The sequence below is a fragment of the Peromyscus maniculatus genome, chromosome 8, assembly GCF_049852395.1.
Source record: "Peromyscus maniculatus bairdii isolate BWxNUB_F1_BW_parent chromosome 8, HU_Pman_BW_mat_3.1, whole genome shotgun sequence".
Taxonomy (NCBI): domain Eukaryota; kingdom Metazoa; phylum Chordata; class Mammalia; order Rodentia; family Cricetidae; genus Peromyscus; species Peromyscus maniculatus.
The window spans coordinates 19,036,104-19,059,463 of NC_134859.1; the positions used below are offsets into that span (position 1 = coordinate 19,036,104).

At 55.1% G+C, this 23,360-nt stretch overlaps 4 protein-coding genes across 11 annotated transcripts; 2 read left to right on the forward strand and 2 right to left on the reverse strand.

Annotated features, from left to right (window-relative positions):
• Positions 1 to 3: 3 nt before the first annotated feature.
• On the forward strand, positions 4 to 7,005 carry Eme2 (essential meiotic structure-specific endonuclease subunit 2). Of its 3 annotated transcripts, XR_013053053.1 has the most exons (9): positions 4 to 235; positions 344 to 480; positions 873 to 965; positions 1,584 to 1,675; positions 1,829 to 1,922; positions 2,066 to 2,181; positions 2,282 to 2,471; positions 2,545 to 5,876; positions 5,960 to 7,005. XR_013053053.1 is itself a non-coding variant. In XM_006971713.4 (8 exons), the coding sequence occupies exons 1-8, from the start codon at positions 4 to 6 to the stop codon at positions 2,713 to 2,715; spliced, it is 1,125 nt and encodes a 374-aa protein (XP_006971775.1). In that variant the 3' UTR covers positions 2,716 to 7,005. The 3 variants fall into 3 exon arrangements, 2 of the variants coding, with proteins under 2 accessions (XP_006971775.1, XP_015860865.1); XM_006971713.4 differs by having other exon boundaries at positions 2,545 to 7,005; XM_016005379.3 differs by having other exon boundaries at positions 362 to 480; positions 2,545 to 7,005.
• Spsb3 (splA/ryanodine receptor domain and SOCS box containing 3) lies at positions 3,121 to 9,101 on the reverse strand. Its single transcript, XM_006971650.4, is given in 8 exon segments — positions 3,121 to 3,915; positions 4,169 to 4,294; positions 4,369 to 4,471; positions 4,550 to 4,737; positions 4,844 to 5,021; positions 7,737 to 7,874; positions 8,586 to 8,901; positions 8,903 to 9,101. Coding segments are annotated over 8 exon segments (1,494 nt in total). The 5' UTR covers positions 9,004 to 9,101; the 3' UTR covers positions 3,121 to 3,571.
• Nubp2 (NUBP iron-sulfur cluster assembly factor 2, cytosolic) lies at positions 9,034 to 13,053 on the forward strand. 3 transcript variants are annotated; one of them, XM_042283831.2, is made up of 7 exons: positions 9,034 to 9,182; positions 9,822 to 9,940; positions 10,044 to 10,242; positions 11,107 to 11,261; positions 11,532 to 11,642; positions 11,861 to 11,930; positions 12,424 to 13,053. In XM_042283831.2, exons 3-7 carry the CDS (start codon positions 10,089 to 10,091, stop codon positions 12,567 to 12,569), a joined length of 636 nt encoding a protein of 211 aa, XP_042139765.1. In that variant the 5' UTR covers positions 9,034 to 9,182; positions 9,822 to 9,940; positions 10,044 to 10,088; the 3' UTR covers positions 12,570 to 13,053. The 3 variants fall into 3 exon arrangements, with proteins under 3 accessions (XP_042139765.1, XP_076433686.1, XP_006971711.2); XM_006971649.4 differs by lacking the exon at positions 9,034 to 9,182 and adding an exon at positions 9,254 to 9,386; XM_076577571.1 differs by lacking the exons at positions 9,034 to 9,182; positions 11,532 to 11,642 and adding an exon at positions 9,253 to 9,386.
• Positions 13,054 to 13,769: 716 nt separating this feature from the next.
• Igfals (insulin like growth factor binding protein acid labile subunit) lies at positions 13,770 to 18,213 on the reverse strand. 4 transcript variants are annotated; one of them, XM_042283827.2, is made up of 2 exons: positions 18,061 to 18,213; positions 13,770 to 15,870 (listed from the first exon to the last, which is right to left on the reverse strand). In XM_042283827.2, exons 1-2 carry the CDS (start codon positions 18,074 to 18,076, stop codon positions 14,075 to 14,077), a joined length of 1,812 nt encoding a protein of 603 aa, XP_042139761.1. In that variant the 5' UTR covers positions 18,077 to 18,213; the 3' UTR covers positions 13,770 to 14,074. The 4 variants fall into 4 exon arrangements, 3 of the variants coding, with proteins under 3 accessions (XP_042139761.1, XP_006971710.1, XP_042139760.1); XM_006971648.4 differs by lacking the exon at positions 18,061 to 18,213 and adding an exon at positions 16,980 to 17,128; XM_042283826.1 differs by lacking the exon at positions 18,061 to 18,213 and adding an exon at positions 16,648 to 16,935.
• Positions 18,214 to 23,360: the final 5,147 nt, after the last annotated feature.

Sequence of the window (23,360 nt, forward strand, 5' to 3'; positions counted from 1 at the left end):
GCTATGGCAGACGTAGAACCTAGGAGAGCTAAGAGCCCGCGAGGCCGGGGTCGGGGCCGGGGCCTGGGTCAGCGGCGACCTCAAACCTGGGAGATCTCCGACTCAGACGGCGAAGGGGCCGCCTTCAGGGAAGTCAGCACGCAAACCTCGAGTACAGTAAGAGAGCACAGGGCGGCGGCTAAGGCTTTACGGGCGGATCAGGTCCTGAGTCGTCTGGCGGTGTGCGTGGATCCAGGTGCGGGTCTAGGGGCGGGAAGGCTGGGAACTTGGGGCTGGCCACCCGTCACCCACAAGCTCTCACGGGAGAGGGTGGAATGACCGAGCTGTCGCCTGCCTGCCCCAGCTGTCCTGGAATATGCAGGCTCCGACATCCTGATGGAGGCGCTGGGCAAGCTAGGCTGTGAATGCCGCATCGAGCCGCAGCAGCAGTCCCGCAGCCTGCAGTGGAGCGTTGGGAGGCCCGATCCAGCCCCCAGCCGCGTGAGTGTCTCCATATCACCAGCCTAGTGCCAGTCTTATTCCAGGTTTCACTTTTGCCTCTGGCTAGCGAAGTAGCTGCATTCATCTTTCTTACCTTGCACAGGAGTAACCTAAAAGCTGAAGGATGCTCAAGTCGCATTTCTTAACACAAGAAACCTGAACTCAACTGCTGTCAGAACCTCCTGTTGGCAATGAGGATGGGGTCAGGTTCCTGCTGTTGATGGAGTTGGGCTAGTTTCGTACTCTGAGACTTCTAGGGAGCAGACCTGGCAGGCCAGAACTTCACTGTGTGGAAAGCTGGAGAGTTATTGACAGTGTTTGGTGGCTGGGCAGCAGGGGGGAAGCCTTGGGTCCACACAGGTGGTTAGCAGGGCCGGTGATGTCCCCTACAGGTGCCTCTGGAGGCGTGGGCTGAGAATGAGCAGGAACAGTTGCTGCTGCTAGAACCCCAAGAGTTTCTTCAGAGTGCTATGCAGCTGACCCAGGTACTTGGGAAAAGACCTATCATTTGTCTTGTATGACTGGTTCCCCAGTCTGGGATGGGCTGGAGCTACCATAGAGGTGTTGAGGGTAATATGAGGGAATCTGCTGAGTGCTCTAGACACAAGAGCATGGAAGGTCCTTTGGGAGAACTGAGAGTGGTGATCTGGGCTACAGACTGGTCCGGGGGTAAAGGAAGAACCTATAATTCTGGCTGGTAGTGTCCATATGAGCTGGCTGTGGGATCTGCCTACAATGGCTGGTAATCCCTCCCTTGGCTGCTCATGTTCCCTGGACTCAAGGGAAACAGTGCCTGATATTTGCCTGGAGCACAATTCTGCTAAACTCTTTGTGGGTGCTGGTGTCCAAGGGCCATTTGTTGAGCACCTGCTGGGTGTAGAAGTGGACCAGAAGCAAGGGGGCTGGCTCACTTCTGCACCAAAACCTGGAGTGTGCCTGTGTACAGCTGGGCCTTAAGGAAGCAGAGCCAATCCCCAGAGAACAGATAGGACCTGTCAGCTTCACGCAGTTCCTCTTCCCTCTGGAAACCGGCCATACTGGTGGCTGTGGGCCTGCTGTCATAGTACTCCTGTGAACAGACATGTGGCTGTTCCTGCTTCCAGATCACAGGCCCACCTTGCTCCGTGCCCTGGCTTTCTCCCAACAGCCCCATCCGCCCCCACCTGGCTGTCATTGGACTGGATGCATACCTGTGGTAACACTCTCCCTGAACCAGTAGGGTTGGCTTGAATGGGATTCCAGAAAAATGGGATTGCCCCTAGGGGCTACTGTGACACAGCTGGCCCCACTTGCCCTGGGTGGGCCCTGCAGAAGCAGACTTGGCAGCCCAAAGGTCCCCTCTGTTCAGGTCTCACCAGCCCAGTTCTCAGAAGACATGGCAGCTACAGAAGTCAAAGGAAGCCCATGCAGAGGTGGCCGTCAGTTGGCCTGAGGTGGAAGAGGTGAGGGCTGCCCGAGTTGTTAATGGCTGGCCTTGGTCTCTGCACTTGGGCTGCTGACTTCGGCCTGTCGGAGCTGGGCTCAGTTCCTAGCACACCTGGGGTGGCATTCCTTAGAGGCCCATACCCACTCTCATGCTACCCAGGCCCTGGTGCTGCTTCAGCTCCATGCAAACCTGGATGTGCTGCTGGTGGCCTCGTGGCGGGAGCTGAGTCAGTACGTGTGTGCCTTCACCAAGGCCCTCTCCCAGCGCCCCTCCAAGTACGTACCCCTGCAGGGACAGTGTGGAGGTGGGACAGGGCTGGAGGCACACAGATGAAGAGTTCTCAAGGCTTGTGTCATGGTTCCCCTCCCGTTTCAGGCAGTCCCGGGACTCCTGGGCCTTTTCCTTCTGCACAGCAGGGCACTGGGCCGCAGGCCAGCAAGTGACCAAAGATGGCTCTGGCCTCCGAGGAGTGTGGTGGCGGCAAATCAGACAGTTCAACCGGGTCAGCCCGGCTGTGGCGGATGCTGTTGTTGCTGCCTTCCCCTCCCCCCGCCTTCTGCAACAGGTAAGTTCCCCAAGTCCCCCCTCCCAGGACTAGGACCTAGGGCCCCACCTACTTACGCCTGTCCCCACCCTAGGCTCTACTGGACTGCAGCACGGAGCAGGAGCGCCTGAGTCTCCTAGCTGACCTCCCTGTGAAGGTCCAGGCAGGCAGGCAGCCCCGCAGGGTGGGACCGGACATCTCACGCCGAATCTGTATCTTCTTGACTACCACCAACCCCGACCTCCTGCTGGACCTGAGCTCTTGACCACACCTGTGACATCCTTGGGCTGCCTCCTGACCATCGGCTGAATAGGACAAGCCCGCCCAAGAGACAGTCACTCTGAGAGGCAGGCAAGGTTTAGGCCCAGCCACCACATTTTTCAGTCTGGGGTAGACTACTGTTCCCTGGTCAAATGGAAGCATCGTGGGAGGTAAGGGTGTAAGGGAAGCTGGGGTGAAGAGAAGAGTCTGGAAGGTAGTAGGCAGCAAGGGCCCTGAAGTGACTGGGGCTTCACCGTGCCTTCGGCCTGGACACTGGTTGCAGGGCCGAGTGCCCAGTTGGGCAATTCCCAATTCCATTGCTATCTGGAAGCTTAGGGTACACCCTCAGGAGAAGAGATCCAAGCTGCTGGACAGACACAGTGGAAGGTAAACCATAGGCACAGGCAGCTCAGGCCTTATTGAGGACTCTTTTAATGGTATAGCCTATGGGAATGAGACAAAATCCCTTCGCAGGGCACCCACTGACATCATGTAACGGGCAGGAGCTGACAGCATGCAATTGCAAGTCAGGAAGACCCCAAGGCCCTGTGGGTTGGGACAGCCCATCTCCCTCTCCCTGGCCTGTCAGTGTCCACTCTGAGTCAAAAGTATCCCAGGCTTGTAATCTTAGGTCCAGAAGGGTTCGAGCTGCTGTCCCCAAGATACCTGGCAACTCACAGCACAGACAGGAGCGCTGCTTCCCCACCACCAGCACATGCAGTAGGATGGCCTCCGCACTCCTGGCCAACAGACTGTCCTGGCTCCAGGGAGATGGGGACACGCCTAGACAGACCTCAGCTCTTCCCTCTCCTGCTGCGCTGGAAGGGACAGAATAAGGTAGTTGCATCCAGCTGGAGAAGTCAGCTTCTTCTGCAGCGTTTCCTCTGACAGGGCCTGGTCTCGGGGCTCTCGGCACCAGCTGTGGCTGTGCCCGGAGTGGGCACAGGGGACTTCCAGCGGTTGCAGTTCATGCTCAGGACCCAGCCCAGCTTGTTATGCAGCACTTGCTTGAGTCCCGGTGGCAAGGGCAGGCCCTCCAGGGTATCCCCTGAGTTTGGCCGCAGCTGGCGCAGGCGATAGCAGCACAGGTATTGCAGGGAGGTGGAGCTGGCACAGGAGCGGATGACTTTCATGCTGCTCTTGGCAGCTGTGGAGCACACCATCGGGTAGAACCTTCTGTTTTGCAGCCGAGTGGCAGCCACTCCTGGAAGGAAGACTCAGCCTGAGTGCCATGTAGATCAGGAGCCAGGAAGCTCCTCCCGTAATGCACCATGGTGAACAGCTCATGCCACTCTGAACACAGAGGACAGACTCACCTCTGGCCTGCTAACCCCACCTGGGCTTCAAGCCCTGCCCACCCTTGAGAGCCTCAGATCACAGACTGCCTGACCCCACCCTCTAGGCTCCCAACTCTGGTCTCCAGGTCAGCCTGAGACCTGGTCAGGAAGGACTCTCACCTATGCACTTCCTGTTCTTGAAGAAGGTCAGCGTCCCATGCCAGGTGTCCAAGTGTACGCCAATAATAGAGCCCTGGCCGAAGCGTGACGAGAAGCTTGTCTTGTCCCCTTTGTGATGGAGGAGTCCTGGAGCAGTAGATGGGTAAGCCTGGGAGGTCTGTGGCACTGCTAGCCCCACCCACTACCCAGGCAACACCCACCAGTGTAGGAGAGGCCCCAGCTGTCTTCATCCCTGCCAAGCAGGCTGCAGAATGTGTGGTGGTACTTGTCCAGGTCTACATCTGATGTCCCAATGCCCACCATCTGCAAACAGTGAGGCTGGGCTAGTTAGGTGCCTAGGGGCAGGGCCCGTGGCAGCTACCCTCTTGCCTGGCCATTTACCATGTCAGTGCCATACACAGGAGAGGTCATCTTGATTTCCCAGAAATGTTGGCCATCCCCTAGCTCCTTAGTGCCCCGGATGGCTGCAGTGCCACAGCTGTACTCCATGTGAAAGCTGACCTTGCGGTTATCACAGCTCAGCAAGGTGGCCGAGGACTTGTTCAGGTCATCCCAGACCCAATCAAAATCTGTAAGACAGAGGGCCCACATTAGGCAGGGCTGGAGCAAAGCGGTACCGTGCTGGTCCAGAGAACCTCCCCAGCGCTCCACACAGGCTCTGGTGACAGTACTCACCCTCATCCTCCTCACCGCAACGGCAGTCCTTGCCACGGTGTGCTGTGTGGAGGCTGTTGCAGAAGGCAGCCTCATTCTGGCCCTCACAGTCACAGAAGGACTCTCCTGTCACAGGCACAGCACTGGGGATGGATGGTGGCAGGGAAGAGTACTCAGGGTCAGAGTCTGAGTCGCTGTGCTGGGAGGGAAGGGGTAGATTATTCTACTTATGGCAGTTTTCCCATGGCCAGGCTACCCGACCCCTTCTCATAGCCACCAGAGAAGAATCTAGACACCTGTGGTTCTCCAGTGCACAGCATAGGTAACCTCAGTGCCAAAGCTGGGCTTCTATGCCTGCAACAGTACAGCGAAACGAGGCGGTGACCCGGGTGTATATGTGTGTGTGTGTGTGTGTGTGTGTGTGCGCGCAATAGCTTCTCACTTGGCTTCTTAATGGATCTCTGAAACTCAATCTGCACAGCCCTCAGCCCCAACTGCCACAGCCCATTGAGATGGGCCCCTCTAGCACTCACCTCCTGCCTTCTCCAGGTAGCACAAGGTCTCCTAAATCATGGGGCTGGTACTGTCAGCAAGGTCTAGCATCCGGCTCCTCACAGCCTAAGATCTAAGCCTTAGGATGTGAGCCCCACTCCATGCCGGGTACTTAATGAATCCTAGTGGGCTAATGGAGCTGCTTCAAGTCTCAGCTGCAGCACTGCACTCCTAAGGTGCTGCAGTCCTGAGGCTTGAGCTCAGTCCTCGGAGCCTGGTGGAGGTGTAGACAAAGCTGGGCTGGTCAAGTTCCAGCTACTGACACTATTCCTATTCAGGTCCTCTGCAGGCCCTTGGATCCCTGTTTGATGCTCGGCTAGCTGGCTTGGCAGTCCTGAAGCTTTGGCCTCTGCCTCTGCCTCACCCCATGACCCTTCTATAACCTGAGCAGACCACCACCACATCAGCTCTACCATCTATATGGACACATAGCCCACCTCTTATGAGCAGAGCACCAGCTGATCACTGCATTCTCTAGATGGGAGCATTCAGCCAATAAGAGGTGCTCAGACCAGACCTTTCACCCCCATATTCTTTTCACAATATTCAGGCTCTCCACTGTCCTGCTCTCTGCTTCTTTTGCAGTATCACCAGCTCCTTGGGGAGGGCCCCAAATCGCACACCAAGTCCCAAGAACCATCATGGTGGTCGTGCAGTACCATGAGCAGGTGAGGAAGTGGCCAGCAACAGACAGCTGAGGGGAGACTGGAAACTGACCTCCAACTCCAGGCCCTGTGTGCTGGCATAGGGGAGTAGTAATTCTACAAGGAGCCAGACACAAGATGTTTTGTCAGCCAAGGTTAACTTAGGCCCCTCAGAAGACAACCTGAACAGCTATCCTGCCTGAAGGAAAGGCTTATGCCCCAGATAGAGCAGACCTTGTATCCACTGGCAATGATGGGATCCTCTAACGCCAAGGCAATCCACTGACTCAGGAGTCAGGGTATGAGGTCAATCTACCTAGGACAGGAGGGAGGGGCCAGGGACACCAGGAACTCGCTGCCATCTGACTACACGGCACAGCAAACTCATCGCATCACAGGCATGAGTATCGCTGCTTCCACCCCCCAGTGATGACTGAGAGGCAGGAACAGGCACACAGGCTGTTCCAGGGTACCCTGTCATTGGGTGTAGCTGAAAATTTGGGCTGACCCCTCAAGTTCAGAGGCCTCCCAGAACTGCAGGGACACTGCTGACCCAGTCAGTAACTCTGTGGCTTCCAAGTATCCTCACACCCTGGTGATCCCATGGGCTTCTAGAAGGGACTCTGTTGCAGGGAGGTATGACATCAGAGCAGAGGCAATACAGGGCAGAGCCAGAATACCAGTCCAGTATAGCAAGACGAATCAAGAGCCACCCCCAAGAGCCTAGTCAGGTGCCTTAAGCTGGTATCTACCCTGTGCCCTACATTCCTGGGCCTCCTGTGCTCAGAATCTACAACAAAGCAACTCTTAGAAATTTGAACTTATGGATTTAAAAATTTAAAAAAAAAAAGGTGTTTGTTGATGACCTGAGTTTACCACAGAGTAGAAGGAGAGAACGAAGTCCTGCAAGGTGTCTGACTTCCACATGCTCGTCATAGCACACATGTGCCCACACACAATAAATAAACTGCCTCCAGTCCAAGGCCAGCCTGTGTTATAGTGTGAGACTATTTTTAAAATAAAAAGGCTGGGCATGGTGGCACATGCCTTAGATCTCAGCACTTGGGAAGCAGAGGCAGGTAGATCTCTGAATTCAAGGCTAGCTTGGCTTAGTTCCAGGTTAGCCAGGGCTACACAGAGACCCCGACTCAAAAAGGGAAAAAAGTTCACAGATCCTTTTATACATTACAGATGAAGTGAGTATTTACACGCATGAATATAAAGCGAACATTTGTGTAGCAAAAGAAACATCCAGGGTCCTCAAGATGGTTGAGCATGTGCATGCTTGCTACTGCACATCAGGGACAACCTAAGTTTAATCCCCAGACCCCAAATAAAGGTGGCAAGAGAGAACAAACCCCACAGAGGAAAAAAAAAAGTCCCCTGATAAACTGCCCATTAACTAGTACACAATAATAAACAAAAATATCTAGAAGGTGGGCACCAAGTTGCCAACAGCAGCTAGTCTAGAAATTGGCAGGGCTGATGAGCAGGCATCTGTCCTACACTGACCAGCACTGTCCAGGATTTACACTCCATGGGCAAGGATCCCTGCCAGTCTTGAGTCTTTGTCACACTCAGGCTACATGTTATTTACCAGGCCAAAGAGCCCTCCTTCTAAGCATGATATACCCGGAGAGAGTCCAGTCACCTGCCTCAGCATCTTTTTCACTCCCTATCCATACACTGGTCATCACCACCTTGCTACTGGGACCTACCTGCCCATCAGAGTCATAGCCCCAGTTAGTGGTGCCTGCCAAAGCCACGTTTCGGGCATCTGTGTCTCGGCGGGCTGCACTCAGAACGAAGTGCCATGCCCTGCTACTCCGAGGACGCCGGGCCATAGTGGAGAAGACCTGGAAGGAAAAAAAAAAAAACATAATTGTAAGCCTTAAAGACACATATGTGCCAGAATTCCCAAACAAGGCCCATACCCACACCCCACAACTCTGTCCCCTGGCATTTCTGGGCTACCTGGCAGGCTAGGTCATAGACCCACCAAAAGATGGGGACTCCAGGGCCCTGGACACTGAGCCTGGGCTCCAGGAACTCCCACAAGCTCATACCTGGCTCCAGTATCTGAGCATCTCAATCAAGCCCAGGGCGATGGTGTGAAACGCAACCCAGACACCCATGACTCTGGACGTGCCCCAGCCCATCTTTGCATTCCGTTCAGGAGCTGCTGCCCCTCAGGCATATCACACTTAACTTGCTCCTCCTCCGCTGTCCACTTTGGCAAATGGCATCCCCAGCATCCAGTTCCTCATGCCAGAAACAGAGCTGTCATCCACCCCTGACACTCCTTCTTCCAACACACCTGAAGTGGTTCCTCCTTGTCGCTGGAGACCCACTGCTTCCTGCACCACACAACTCCCTCTTACCCATCACGCCCCACTCTACAAACCCAGTTCCGTCTTTGGTAACATCCTTAAACTCTACTCGGGCCTTGACAAAATGCAAGGCTCTGGGAGGGCTGGATCTCCTCTCCCGAGGGGACTGTCTGGGTCTAATGGTCGGCTCGGTCCTAGTTGCCTCCAGTCCCCGGCAGACCCACTGCACTACCCTACCTCGCCCCGGTCACCCACAAAGGGGCCGAGCGCGGCCGCGCCCAGCACTCCACAGCAGTTGGGCTGGCTGAGCGCCGTCCAGGAGCACACAGAAGGAACCCAATGAATGAACCAGAGACGTCCCGGGACGCGGCCGCGCTCGGGTTCCGCGGGGCCAGAGGTTGCTTCCCTCGCCAGGGGCTCGCGGATCTCGCTACGGCGATGCTGCTGGCGCCTGGCTCCGAGGTCCCCGCCCAGAAACCCGAGCGCCACCGCCGGGGAACAAAAGGTGGCCGGTCTGACCGCCTGCAAGGTCAGCGCGCCGCCCGCCGGGCCTGGCCGGGCCGGCGCGGCTCACCTGCGGCCAACGCGCTCCGCGGGCGCTGACCCACTTTCCGTTCCGGCCGCGACGCAAACAATCCCCGCCCCCGCACTGCATTGGCCCGGCCGCCGAAGGCGGGCTCTCCCGCGGCTTCGCGCGGGGGCGGGTCTCGCGAGACAGGACTGCTGTCGAGAGGCTTGTACGACCTGTCAATCCTGAACCGAAGTTCCTACTGGTCCTCGCTAGAGCGGTCAGAAAGCGTCTCGCATCACCATTGGACAAGCATGCGGAAGTAGGTCTGTGTCCGTGGCGTCATCATCAGTTGCCAGGCTCGGGAACGCTTTAGGTGACCTGATTGGCTGAAGAGTGCGTGCCCAGGCCTCTCAAAATGAGTCAGGGGCGGACCCTGGTTGTCATTGGTTCAAAGGCTCGGAGAGTTAGGAGAGGAAGCGGAAGGGAGCCGCGAAGAGCGGCTGGTGGCGGGATGGAGGCGGTAGCTGGTGAGCGTGCGGGTTGGCCGAGCGTGAGGGGTCGGGGAAGTCTGAAGGCGGACCGAATGCAGCGGCCGAAAGCTCGAGACGCCAGTGTGCGCCATGTCCCCTTGTTTACTGAGCCAGCCGGGTGACGCGGATGCACATGTAGGCGGTTATGGCTGCTCTGGGTCCTCAGCTGGAAGCCCTCTGCAGATTCTAATGTGGAATCTATGCGTTCGTGCCCAGGTGCCGCCTAGCCGTGGTAAACTGTCCTGCTAGTTTCCTCTGTGTCTGTTGAAATTAGCGGGCAGTTTGAGGATTTATCACGTGTGCACATGCCTTCAGTTGCTCCACTTCATACAGAAGTGAGACCGAGACAGGTCTGGGACTTCTAGAAAACCCTACCTAGGTGCCTTTGTCTTTGTCGCTCTCCCGGACACCCCAACTCCTGTTTCTCACCAGAGCCCGGGAACCTGGCTGGCGTGCGAAACATCATCCTTGTCCTCTCTGGAAAGGGGGGCGTTGGGAAAAGTACCATCTCCACGGAGTTGGCCCTGGCGCTACGCCACCAGGGCAAGAAGGTGAGGCCCCAACCAGGGTCGACAGCTGCTGCACTTACTAGTTTGTAGCTCCCAGTAAGCCTGGAAGGCTTCTCCCCACCCCTCAGCATCCGCCTTCTTTCAGGTGGGGATCCTAGATGTAGATCTGTGCGGTCCTAGCATCCCACACATGCTCCGTGCGCAAGGCAAGGCAGTGCACCAGTGTGACAGTGGCTGGGTGCCCGTCTTTGTGGATCAGGAGCAGAGCATCTCCCTCATGTCTGTGGGCTTCCTGCTGGAAAACCCTGATGAGGCCGTGGTGTGGAGGGGTCCCAAGAAACATGGTAAGAACTCGGTGAGGGCAAGTCCCCCAGCCGACTCTTCAGTATGTCTTTATTGCGCCTATTTTTCCTCTTATCATGGCTGCTGCCTTTGGGTAAAGTCAGAATCCAGCCCTGGCCTCTTGGTGGTGGAGATTTTGTCCCATTGGACAATTTTGTCACGCATGCCCACCCAGCAGAATATGCACACGCCTGTGCCCCCGAGAAGCCTCTCACAGCCTCTGGATGGAGGGAGTGCCGTGAGACCAAGGTCAAGGGCGAAGCTGTGCTTGGCTTTGGTTGTGAAACCGTCAGCCACTCTGAGTTCAGTTAGGAAGGGAGGTCTTCGGAGAGCCTCGCCCTCACCCGGCACACACCGGTGTAAGGCCCCACGGTGTGTAGTGGCCCACGAGCCGAGCTTCAAGGAGGGAACGTTAAACCATCCCGGCTGCAGTGAGGGGCCGCCTGGGAGGAAAAGCACTCTTAGGGTGAATGGCTTGTCGCTCCTGGATGTGCCAGCAAGGTGCTTCAGGACGGGCCGTTTCCTCTGGGCCTGAGCGCACAGAGGCCCTTAGGAGACGCAAGGTTCCATCCTCACCTGGGGCCTTCATGGAAGCCGGCTACAGCCCAGAGGGTGGAGTGTGTGGAGACAGTTCAGTGCTAGCAGCTGGCACAGCTGTAGGAAAGGAGTGTGCCTGTGGGGGCCGTGGGGCTCTGCCTCCCCAGTTACCTCGCAGACCAAGGACCCTGGCTGCCCTGTGTGGCAGGTGTTCCCATTGTCCCCTGGGAGCTGCCCAGGAGCAGCTGGTAGATCCTGGAGCTGGAGAAGATGGGCCCCCCCCTGCCTAGCCCTCTCTCAGGTCACCGCTGGTCTCTGGGTCTCCGCAGCACTGATCAAGCAGTTTGTGTCTGACGTGGCCTGGGGGGAGCTGGACTATCTGGTTGTGGACACGCCACCAGGGACTTCTGATGAGCACATGGCCACTGTGGAAGCCCTGCGCCCCTATAGGCCTCTGGGGGCCCTCGTGGTCACCACACCACAGGTACCACTGGCATCTCCTCCAGCCTCACCTGGGGTGTGTGTGTGTGTGTGTGTTTCTGTCTGTCTGTGGCATCCCCTCCAATCTTACCTGGGGTGTGTATGTGTGTCTGTCTGTCTGTGGCATCTCCTCAAATCTCACCTGGGGTGCGTGTGTCTGTCTGTCTGTGTGTCTTTGTTCTGGTTGGGCTGGGCAGTGGTGGGCCGAGTTCCCAGCTGGTTACTTGGTTCTTGGCTGCCTTGTGACTGACTGGCCCTTCACTTTGATCTACAGGCAGTGTCTGTTGGGGATGTGAGGCGGGAGCTGACTTTCTGTAGGAAGACTGGGCTGCAGGTCATAGGGGTCATAGAGAACATGAGTGGCTTCGCCTGCCCACACTGCGCTGTAAGTCTTGGAAAATGAGGCTATTTCAGGGTCTGAGGGGGTACAAAACAGGGCATGCAGTCAGTGACTTAGTAAGTAAGTGGGTCCATCAGTTCATGTAAGTGACTTCCTGGCTAGAGAGGACACTGGTACTACCTGGGTATTCTCCCTGGACCAGCTGGAGGTCTCGCCCTGGCCATGGGTCTGCAAACTGGACCCTCACAGCCCTTGTTTTCTAGGAGTGCACCAATGTCTTCTCCAAGGGCGGTGGGGAGGAGCTGGCCCAGCTGGCCGGAGTCCCCTTTTTAGGTAAGTGTCAAGAGCAAGCCAGCTGGGGCCCCAAATTCCACCTGCCAGGCTTCTGAGTGGGTCTGACTGAAGAGTTGGGCCTCTCTTCAGTATGTGTCCAACTTGAGGCTTATGTGGGCTGCCCACCCCCAGCTGTGTTCTGGGAACGCCTGTGTCAGGATACTAGGCTCCTGCCACTTGCCCCACATTGTCTAAGTGGGAGGTCACGGGGCCGGCAGCTTGAGCTTCTGGTAAGTGAGTGGTAGGTTGGCATTCTCGCCTGCTGCCGTCTTATGTTAGCCCCCTCTTGTTTTTATTTCTTCGTTGGGGAGGGGGTTGTGGGTGTGCATATGCCACAGTGTACATGGGGAGGTCAGAAAACAGTTTGTGGGGGTCACTTATCGCCTTCCACCATGTGGGTCCTGGGGCTTGAACTCAGGTCGTCAGCCTTGGCAGCACACACCTTTACCCACTGAGCCATCTTGTCGCCCTTTCCTGGCTTTTGTTGTTGCAGGCTCTGTTCCCCTCGATCCCCAGCTCACCAGGAGCCTGGAAGAGGGCGGTGACTTCATCCAGGAGTTTCCCAAGAGCCCTGCATACTCTGCGCTCACTTCCATAGCCCAGAAAGTTCTGCACAGGATGCCTGCTCTGCTCTCCTGACAGATAGTCTCATAGCACTCCTGGCACTGTGTGCTCTGTTCACAGACTACGGGAACTCTGGGAGCAGAGGTCCTCAGGACTGTCTTGGGGCCTGCATTTGCTGACCTGAGCAATGGCTGGTCTATGTGATTATCTCCATGCAGTGGAGTGACATTTCCCAGTAGTGTTTGGGTAGAGTTTACTTACCATCAGCAGCTGAGGGCATGGCTTGGGTCCTAGTTTCTTGAGATAGTCACAGCCTTAACCTCCAACCCGTGGGCTTTGTCCAGCCCTAGTCGCTTCTGCCCCAGATCCACAGGCTGCTCAGCCCGTCACACCATACGTGAGCTGGCCGATACTTTCTCATCCTGACTGACCCTGAGTGCCCGCCCACAAGGGCTGTGCTATGGAGCTTTCTGTGATACACTGTGTGGTTTACAGCTACATCTGGTTAACTTACAGGAATCTGCCATTAAACATATCACCCCACCTTGGGAAGAACTTAGCATCCAGACCCTTCTGTCCTCAGTGAGATGGCTTTTGGTACATTCTAAGGCTGGAACAAGCAGTATTAGTAAAGATATAAGGGGCCTGGGGATGTGGTGAGGATGTGTGTCTTGTTTTGGGGGATGGGCGTGGGCATGTTGTGTTTTCAGAAACCTGTGGGGTCTGCCAGGCATGTTACTGAAGGCCTGGGGCAGCTACAGGCCATAGGATGAGCGTTCAAGGGTGAGCTGAGGCCCAGAGGCCCTCTCCTCCTTCTGGAAAGGTCAGAAAGGAAAGCAGATGGTGATCTGTTATCTTCCTAGGGCAAAGCTGAGGTGTCAGGGGAGACTGGGGGTCTGGGGCGCCTTGCAGGGGATGGCTCCTGCAGTCAGATGGGAAGGTGCTGTCCTCAACTCCTGCCGTTACTGCCCAGCGGTGGGCAGTGTGGTGCCTCCACCCCTGTGCTCTGACTGCCTGGGATCTGGACAGCTGTGAGAACCCCACCTGGCTCCAGGGCAGTGCCCTGAGGGAGGGGTGCAGTGCCAGGATGGGGGGGGCGGACTTGAGTGCCTGCAGTTCCCAGGGTTGGAGGACAGGGTCCTAAGAAGCCCTAGGGGACATGGACACAGCAGGATGAAGTGGGACACATGTTCCCAATACCAGCAAGGCCCAGATTGGGCTCGGCAGAGCTAGGACAGGACAGGGGTGGGGACAAAGAGCATGGAGACCACAGACCACCTTTCCCCAAGTTCACACTGAAGGTTGATTTAATTGTTGCCAGCAGGGAGCGCTGCTGAGCACTTCCCTCCTGGTTGGGCCCTCGGGCACCCAGCCTGCGCCCAGCCTTTCTGAATTTAGGCCGCATAGCTGCCAGTACTGCTCTGCTTCCAGGAAGTGAGCAGCCCAGGCCTGGCCCCTAGAGATGGGCAGGTATTTTCCCTCCCCCACTGGCTTGGAGAGCCAGCTTATTCTGGTAACAGTGAGAGACTGTCCTGATCACAAGGCGGCATTAGGCCAACCCAGGCCAGTAGTGGCCAGGGTCAGCAGTGCGCAAAGTGAGTTTCGCCGATGTCTCGTAAGTCGAGGCCTGAGACGTTGGCAGGGCCGGCACAGGTGATGTTGTTGAAGGTATACACCGGCTGGCAGTCATCCCCCTCACAGACAGTCTGAACAAAGCGGGGCACGATGCCGGGGTTCTGCAGGGCAAAGTCACGCAGTGCCTTGAGGGGACAGCTGCAGTCCCAGGGGTTGTCATCCAGCCACAGGCGCTCCAGGCCATGCTGTGGCAAAAAGGTCTGCAAAGAGTTATTCCTGAGGCTGAGGTAGCGCAGCCGCCCCAGTGGTGAGAAAAGGCCTTCAGACAGCGCCTCCAGGCGGTTGTGTGAGACGTCCAGCCAAAAGACCCGCTGCAGGGGTCTCAGGACATCCACAGACAGCATGGGCAGCTGGTTATGTGAGAGGAGCAGGTACTCGAGCTGGCCAAGGCCCTGGAAAAGCTGGCGGGGCAGATGCGTGAGCTGGTTGGCGGTAAGGTCGAGCTCCAGCAGCTCAGAGAGCCCTGCCAGGCTCTGTTCTTCCATGCTGGAGATGCCGTTGCCCCTGAGGAAGAGCCTGCGCAGCCCTGAAAGGCCGGCGAAAGTGTGCAGGCGGATGCGGCCCAGGCAGCTGTGCTCCAGATGCAGGCTGTGCAACTTGCCCAGCCCCTGAAACACCCGCTCCGGGAGGCTCCTGAGACAGTTGCCAGAGAGATTCATAACAGCCATATTGAAGAGGCCAAAGAAGGCACCCACCTTGACCTCGTGGATCTGATTGTCATTGAGGGTCAGCACCTCCAGTTGCCCCAGGCCCTCAAATGTCTTCTCGCCCAGCTGCCGGATGCGATTGTGACCAAGCTGCAGTTCCTCCAGGAAGTGCAGATCTTTGAAAGTCCGCGGCCGCAAGCTAGTGATGGCATTGTGCGCCAAGCGCAGGACATGCAGACCCAGCAGGCCTGGGAAGGTGTCCTCCAGGAGCCCTGCCACGCGGTTATGGGACAGGTCCAGCCAGCGCAGTGCCTTCATGCCCAGGAAGGCACCAGGGGCCACAGCTGTGACCAAGTTGTGGCCCAGGTACAGCTTCTGCAGCCTGGGCAGGTGTATGAAGACGTTGGCCTTGATGCTGCGCAGTGCATTCCTGCTCAGATCCAGCTCGCGCAGCTCACCCAAGCCGCAGAAGAGCGAAGGCTGCAGGTAAGCCAGTTTGTTGCCGGCCAGCACCAGCTCCCGGAGGTTGCCCAGGCCCTGGAACACCGTGTCCGGCAGTACCACTAGGCTATTCCAACCCAGGTTGAGGGCCCAGAGGTGACCGAGGCCCTGGAACAGCCCCTCTTCCAGCCGGCCCAGGAGGTTGTTGGCCAGGCTGAGTGAAGCCAGCCTGGGTGTGTGCGTGAACAAGCCAGCAGGCAGGCCGCGGAGCAGGTTCCGCTCCAGGTGCAAGTGGTAGAGGTTCTGCAGGCCCAGCAGGGCCTGGGGCTCCAGGCTGCTCAGCCAGCTGCCCTGCAGGTTGAGGAAGTCCAGGCTGGACAGATTTTGGAAAGCCGCTGAGGGAATGGAGGAGAAGTTATTGCCGTCCAGCCACAGGACCCTGGTGCCGACTGGGATGCCCTCAGGCAGCTGTGTGAGGTTTCTGGAACTGCAGAAGACGCTGAGCTCATCTGTGTAGTCGTCATAGCTGCAGGTACAGGCGACGGGACACTGGGGGCCCTCGGCATCTGCTGATGCTCCAGGATCTGTCCCCTGCAGGTCACAGGGGCCTAGTGCCACCCAGAAAGCCAGAAGCACCACCAGGGCCGGGCCTCCTGTGGGGAGAAGGGCTTGGCAAGGAGGTGCCCAGAGGACTGTGGCCCAGGATGTGAGCCAAACCCTGGGCTTCCCTAGTCCTCAGCCATTGTAAGAGAAGGATGTTGTTTGTACACTAAGACATCTGGTCAACCCACTTTGATACCAAGCAGACAATGGTAGGGTAGCCAGGTCCTAGGCTTTGAAGCAACTTCACTTTTCCAATCTCACTGCAGGGACACCGAGGACTTGGCTCTTCCATTTTACCCTGGCTTCACTGGGCCCTTGGCCACTAGGCCATGTGGCAGTCTGTATCCTCTGGGGTATACACAACAGTCAGGCTGAAAACCAGAACCGAGCTGCTGGCCTAGACCTGGCTGTTCCAGAATATTCTGGAATAGACCCGGGCAGCATATTCATTTGTGGTCCTCAATGACTGGACAGCAAGCTGGGCACTCCCTGCCTGTTAGGCCCCCAGATGGGGGACGCACATCCTGTTTTGCTCCCCAGTATATGCAGGCTGTATATTCTGTTGGTAGAAGAATGGAGTCTAGAAAACCCTGACCATCTACATCAACCCACACGGACTCGGCCAGCACCTCCATCCTAAATCTACCTCAGGGGTGTGCTGAGAACTCCAGCTTAGGTGAGGCAGGACAGCACGGTTCTGCACCTACACGGCATGCGTCTGGTGTGACTGCATAATGGTGGTTTTGGAGTGAGACTGGCGGGACGGCCCCGGCATCATGGTAGCACGCCAAAGGAGGCAAGCAATAAGACGCCGGCTTCCTACTCACCCAGGGGCAGGTCCCTGAGAGGCTCGGCAGCTAGGAAGACGATCGCAGGCCGTGGCTGGTACACCAACCATCCTGGCACGCTATGAGGTGGGACCGTGAGGAGCGCTGAGCCCCGGTTTCTGCATCTTGTCATTCTCAGGGGTGAGGTGCTTGCTCCTGCCTGCCCTGCCTTCGTCTGGCCCACCATCCCCAGTGCCACCACCCAGGGGAAGCGTGACAGAGACCCTCTGCGGTCAGAGTTAGTAGTATCCGCGACCCAATCCAGAATTCCCACCAGCGGGTTGAGGGCCAGCTACCCTCAGAGCAAATGGCAGGGGAGACGGGTTCCTCACCTGTCCTCGGGGCCATTGTGCCTTGTACAGACCTGGCTGCAGGCAGTGAGCAAGCAAGCGAGGTGTCTAGGTGCAGGCTGCTGCCCTCTGGATTTCCTCACGGCCAGTAGCTGGCAGCCTTAAGCTGGCCCTGCCCCACACCGCTGTCTCCTTTAACCCTCTCGTGCTGGGCACTTAGTCTCCACAGCAAGTCTCCTGGGTGCGGAGATGCCGGGAAGAAAGTCTCCCTCAGGGAAGAGGAGGGGCTCTGAAGGCTGCCCCTGTAGGGTCGGAGGTAGAGGCTTGTTGGAGTGGCCTTACAGGATTGGCTGCTCAAGGTAGAGGGCCCTCTCTCCAAGTAGGTTCAGCCAAGATGAGGGTACACTAGGGGAGCGCGTGGGTCTTGGGGAGTCCCCGACTCACCCCCGTACTGAGCAGATGGCTGTGTCAGGTTAAGCAGCGGATACCTGTTTCTTACAGCCCTGCCCATGTTTCTTTCTTTTTCTTTTCTTTCTTTCTTTTTTTTGTAGAATTTTTGTTTTTATGAGACAGGGTTTCTTTGTGTAGCCTTGGCTGTCCTAGAACTCGCTCTGTAGACCAGGCTGGCCTTGAACTCACAACAGAGATCTACCTGCCTCTGCCTCCTGAGGGCTGGGATTGAAGGTGTTCGCCACCACTGCCTGGCTTGAGCTAGGGTTTCTTAACAGCCTGAGTGGGTTCCGCCATTTGTGCTTCCCAGCCCAGGGGTTTGTCCAGGGCCCAGTCTCAGCCCTCCTGTGACCTCTAGGTCAGCTGGTGTCTGGCCACTGCCCCTCCCCCAGGGCCTCTTCTAGGAACACCTGGCAGGGCCACCAGCTACCTCATATTTGCTTTCCCCAACACAACCCTCCTGGGCAAGGCTGGCAGGCAGGCAGTGGGGCACCCAGGCCTGAAGGGCCAGAGCCAGCCAGCTTCCACAGGTCTCTTGCTGCCTCAGCAGCAAGGAGGGCCTAACTACCCACTACTTCCTCGTGTACAGAGACCCCAGGAAACACGCTGCCCCGGGGGAGGTTTCGGGGACTGCTCGTGGGGCCCTCAACCTGGCCCTGGCTCCACCACTCACCCTGCCGGAGCCACATCTCAGCTTCCTTCTCCAGGGCCTGAGAGCTGTGACCTGGTGGACACGCCGAAGCTCAGCAAAGGCTGCCTTGAGCTCTGTCCCTTTGCCCTGCCTGGGGTGGTGGGAATGCACACGGGAGGGGCCAGGAAAGGCAGTGCTGGGGTTCAGGAGGGGCAGCTTCTCGGGGAGGTTGTGGGCTATCAGGACCTATCTCTAAGCAGACAGAGGAAGTAGACTGGTCTGGGAGGGCCAGGGGGCTGTGGCTTCCACTATGCTGCCCCATCTCTGGGGCATTTTCCAGGTTATTCCTCAGCCCTTTTTTTTTTTTTTTTTTCTGAGAAATTATAGATCGGCAGGGGGGAGGCTCCGCCCAGAGCCACAGAGCAGTTTACACAGTAAAAGTGTGACCTCAGCAGGGCTGCGGGGCCAGTGGCCAGCCTCAGGCTCTGTCGGGAAAAGGAGCCAGGCAGCCGTGGCCAGGAGTCCCTGTGGGTCCCCGCTTTACTCCAGGCCAGGATCTCTTCCTGGCCACTGCAAGCACCGTTTGATGTGGTGTGGCAGCCTTAGCAGGCTTTTGACAGCTCGGTTAGACCCAAGTCAGCCTCCTGCAGCCACACAGCACAGTAACAACACCCGAAGAGTTCCCTGCTCCCCAACAGCCCTGCTCTTCTGTCCAGTTTTCCCTACGGGGGCCGTGCTTGGAGCCCATGGGACCTGGGCCTGTGTCTAGCCCTGAATGTGGCAACAGATGCAGAGCACACTGGGCCTGCTCCTTCAGACGTCATCCAAGTGAGACGCAGCCGCCCTAGCTGGAGCCTCAGCCTCCCTCCAGGACTACTCGCCCTGAGGCCTGAAGGGATGTGGGCGTTTCTGTGGGGGCAGGACTTGAGGGTCCACACGGCAGTGTGTCTTCCCTAGCCTGCCTCTATGTCACCTACTGATGTATGGCTGTGCTGCTGTTCTGTGTTTTCCAGATCTCTGTTTAGGCTGAGCACCCTAAAACTGTCCAAACACGAGACCCAGAGGTTTTGGCACATCTGTGTTTTAGCCTCTTGCCGGTTTCTGTCAGATCACCTGTCAATCTGAGATTTCTGAATTCCAGATACAAGTCTGGTCCGTAGCTTTAGGCTTTTCATTCCTGTGGTCCCACTAAGTTCTGTGTGTTCACGCACATAGTGCCAGGATAGGAGCCAGGACCCGTGTGTGCAAAGCTCTGGCACACCTTACTCCCCCAGCCAGAGTCAGTAATTTCATGGTTTAATTTTTTTTTTTTTTTCTGAGACAAGGTCTCAGGTAGCCCAAGCTGGCCTTGAGTTGATATGTAGCAGATGTGGCTTTAGACTCCTGGGTCTCCTGCTTCCACCTCCCAAGAGTGGGGATTACAGCTGGGATTAAGCCACCTTGCCAAGGCTTATTTTATATTTCTGCAACAAGACCTTACTATGTAGTCCAGACTGGTGCTCAAATTCACAATGACCCTCTTGCCTCAGCCTCCAGAGTGCCAGGCTTATAGAAACCAAGCCCAGCTAATCCTTCATAATGTTTTATGAAGTTTGATTTATCAAAGACTAGAATTTTGAGTCCTGTTTGCATTTGTACCCAAACATGTTCCCTCTAGGCCCCCAGAGTCACCTTTATAATCTGTTATCTCGTTATTGACAGCTCACCTGTGTCTTTGTCTTGCTGTCTGGAAAATGACTGCTTCACCCTCAGAATTAGACACCCATCACTGCTCCTCCTGAGTCTTCGGAGCCAGGACCTCCACGGTCTCCTGGGCAGCTGCCATTTCAACAGGCTTTGCCATACATTCTGACATCCGGGTGGCAGGGTGAAGATTCCAAGTGAGTAAACAGCTTGGTTTCTCCATGTTCTGAGTCCAGCATATGGTATCTTCAGCAACAGGGTCTTAGTCAGTCCTGGAGGGTAGCCAAGAGTATTGGCAATGGCCTGTAATGGCCTGGAGGGGAGGTCTGTGGGGGGTTTTGGTTTGGTTTTTGATACAAGGTCTCTCTATGTAGCTCTGGCTGTCCTAAATCTACCTGCCTCTGCCTCCCAACTGCTGTCTTTGGGATCTTATTGATCAATAACCTACAAAGAGGGAACCGTCCCTGGGACGAGGTTATATTTGCTAGCCAGGGGTGTCTAGTTGGGATATTGTGCCCGTGTTATAAGGCAGCTCCATTAAAGCTAATTTGTAAAGTTTATGTGTGTGGGTTTTGCCTGCATGTATGTCTGTGCACCAGTGCACATGCCTGGTGCCTTTGTAGGCCAGAAAATGGCATCTCATCCCCTAGAACTGAAGTTAAGAGATGGTTTTGGAGTGCCATGTGGATGCTGGGACTCAAACTCCAGGGAAGCCAGTGCTCCAATGGCTGAACCATCTCTCTGTCACTCTTTATGTATGTGTATGTTCTCGGGGCTCTCTATGTGGCCTTTTCTTTTTTCTTTCTTTTTTTTTTTTTTTTAAGGTTTATTTATTTATTATGTATACAGTATTCTGCCCACATATATGCCTGCAGGCCAGAAGAGGGCGCCAGATCTCATTACAGATGGTCATGAGTCACCATATGGTTGCTGGGAATTGAACTCAGGACCCCTGGAAGAGCAGCCAGTGCTCTTAACCTCTGAGCCATCTCTCCATTCCCCCCGCCTCATATGGCTTTTTTAAGAGGCCTTTAGTATTAGTTATCCCCCCCTATAATATCTTCTCTACCTGCTCCCCACCCCCACCCCAATTTATCTCTTCCTGTTCCATTATTTTCCCTGAGCCTTGTGTACCCTTTGTCTCCTCCAAAACTTGAAATCCCCTCCAAGGCCCTTTAGTAACTTCCTGACCTCTGTGGCTATTTCCAGGTGCAACACACATCTGAAATTCAAAGCTAACATCCATAAATGAAGAAAACATGTGACATGTGTCTTTCTGAATTTGGGTTTCCCCATTCAGAATGATTTCTGTTTGTTTTTAGTTGTGGCCCATAGCTAACAGTAAAAGGTCAGAATGTATCTAATTCCATCCATTTGCCTGTGAATTTCCTGATTTAGTTTTTTGTTTTGTTTTGTTTTGTTTTTACTATCTCAGTTATATGTATTTCATATTTTGAGAACTGTTTGGTTCTATGCCCCATTTTAAATAGGGTTCCTTGTTTTCTTGATGTTCAGAGTTTTGTTTTGTGTTGTGTTTAGTTCTTTGTATATTATATTCTAGATACTAACCCTCTGTCAGATGTACAGCTGGTAAAGATCTTTTTCTATTCTGTAGTGTGTCAGTCTCTCTACACAAATGATGGTGTCTTTTTTTTTTTTCAAGACAGGGTTTCTTTGTGTAGCCCTGGCTGTCCTGGAACTTGCTCTGCAGACCAGGCTGGACTTGAACTCACAAAGATCTGCCTGCCTCTGCCTCCTGAGTGCCTGGATTAAAGATGTGGGCCACCACTGCCCAGCATGACAGTGTCTTTTTCTGTACAGAAGCTTTTTAGTTTCATGTGTTCCTATTTGTCTGTTGTTGCTCTTAATGCCTGTGCCCCCGGGGTCCTGTTCTAAAGACCTTTGCTGTGCCTGCACGTTGAGGTGGATTCCCTGATTTGGGGAATTGCTCTTACGTTGAGTTCCTTGGTCCATTTAGAGTTGAGTTTTGTACAGGATAAAAGGTAAGAGTCAAGTTTCATGTAACTATCCAGTTCAACCATCACTGTTTATTGATGATGCCGTCTTTTTTCAAGTGTGTATTTTTAGCCTCTGTTAAAAAAAAAAAAAATCAGGTCTAGGCACCAATCTGTGTGTATAACAGAATATCCTTAGGCATCATTACATGACATTTTTCCCCCCTCCAGTCATGTTTGGTTCTATCCTAGGTCCCTGGGTCATCCAGCCTGTGGATCCTGATGCTCCAGGCAGTATCGGGTGGGCTGACTCTCCTGGCATGGGTTTTAGGCCACTCCTCCAATCTCTAGGCACAGACCCACACAGGCAAACATCAGGTGGAGCTCAGGGAATCCTGTAGCAGATGGGGAGGAGCCAGATTGCAGGAAGCCTTTGTGGGACTGATCCAGGCCCTTTGTATATATGTTACAGTTGGGTAGCTTGGTCCTCTTGTGGGACTCCTAACAGTGGGAGCAGGGGCTGTCTCTGACTCTTTTGGGACCCTGCTCCTCATACTTGGTCATCTGCCCAGCCTTAACACATGGGAAGGTGCTTAGTCTTACTGCAACTTGATACGCCATGTTTTGTTGACACTCAGGGGAGACCTGCCCTTTCCTGAACAGAAACAGAGGAGTGGATTGGGGGGTGGGAACAGAGGGGTGGGGTGGGGGAGAGCCTGGGAAGAGGGGAAACTGTGACCTGGATGTAAAATAAATAAATAAATTTATTTTAAAAATCAGCTGAGCATAGCTGTGTGGACTTATGTCTGGGTCTTCAGACCTATTCTCTTGATCAGTATGTCTGTTCTTATTCCAGTATCATGCTGATGTTATTATTGCTCCATACTATAACTTAAAATCAGGATGTTAGTATTTTAGTTTTGTGTGGTGTGTGTATGCATACGTGTGGGGGCCAGAGGACATCAAGTGTCCCTCGGTCACTTTTCTGACTTTTTGTGAGGCAAGGACTCAAACTGAACCTGGAGCTCCCTGGCACTGGCTTGACTGGGCTGACCAGAAAGCCCAAGAGATTGATGTGTCTCTGCCCTCATGTTACGGTGCTGGTGTTACAGCCACACAGCCTTTAGGTGGGTGAGGATCTGCACACAGATCCATTTGTTTTTCCGAGCAAGGACTTGACTGTGCCATCTCCCTTTTCAATGTTGTTGTTTTTTTTGTTTGTTTGTTTTTTGTTTTTTTGTTTTTTTGAGACAGGGTTTCTCTGTGTAGCTTTGCGCCTTTCCTGGGACTCACTTGGTAGCCAAGGCTGGCCTCGAACTCACAGAGATCCGCCTGGCTCTGCCTCCTGAGTGCTGGGATTAAAGGCGTGCACCACCACCGCCCGGCTTCAATGTGTTTTATTTGCCATTCTCTCATCACTTGTGAAAACGTTAATAGTCTTTTTGCCCTTTTTGTTTTGAAAGTATTTATTTTTATGAATGTTTGCCTGCATGTATGTATATGTACTACATGCAGACTTGGTGCCTGCAGAGGCCAAAATATGGCATTAGATCACCTGGAACTGGAGGCCGAGACAGTTGTGAGGCACCGTGTGGGGCTGGGAACCGGACAGCATCAGCGCTCTTAACCACAGGGCCACCTCTCCAGCCTCTGGGTGGTGGTGTTTTCTAAGACTCCATTGTGAACTCGAGACTGGGTGTCACA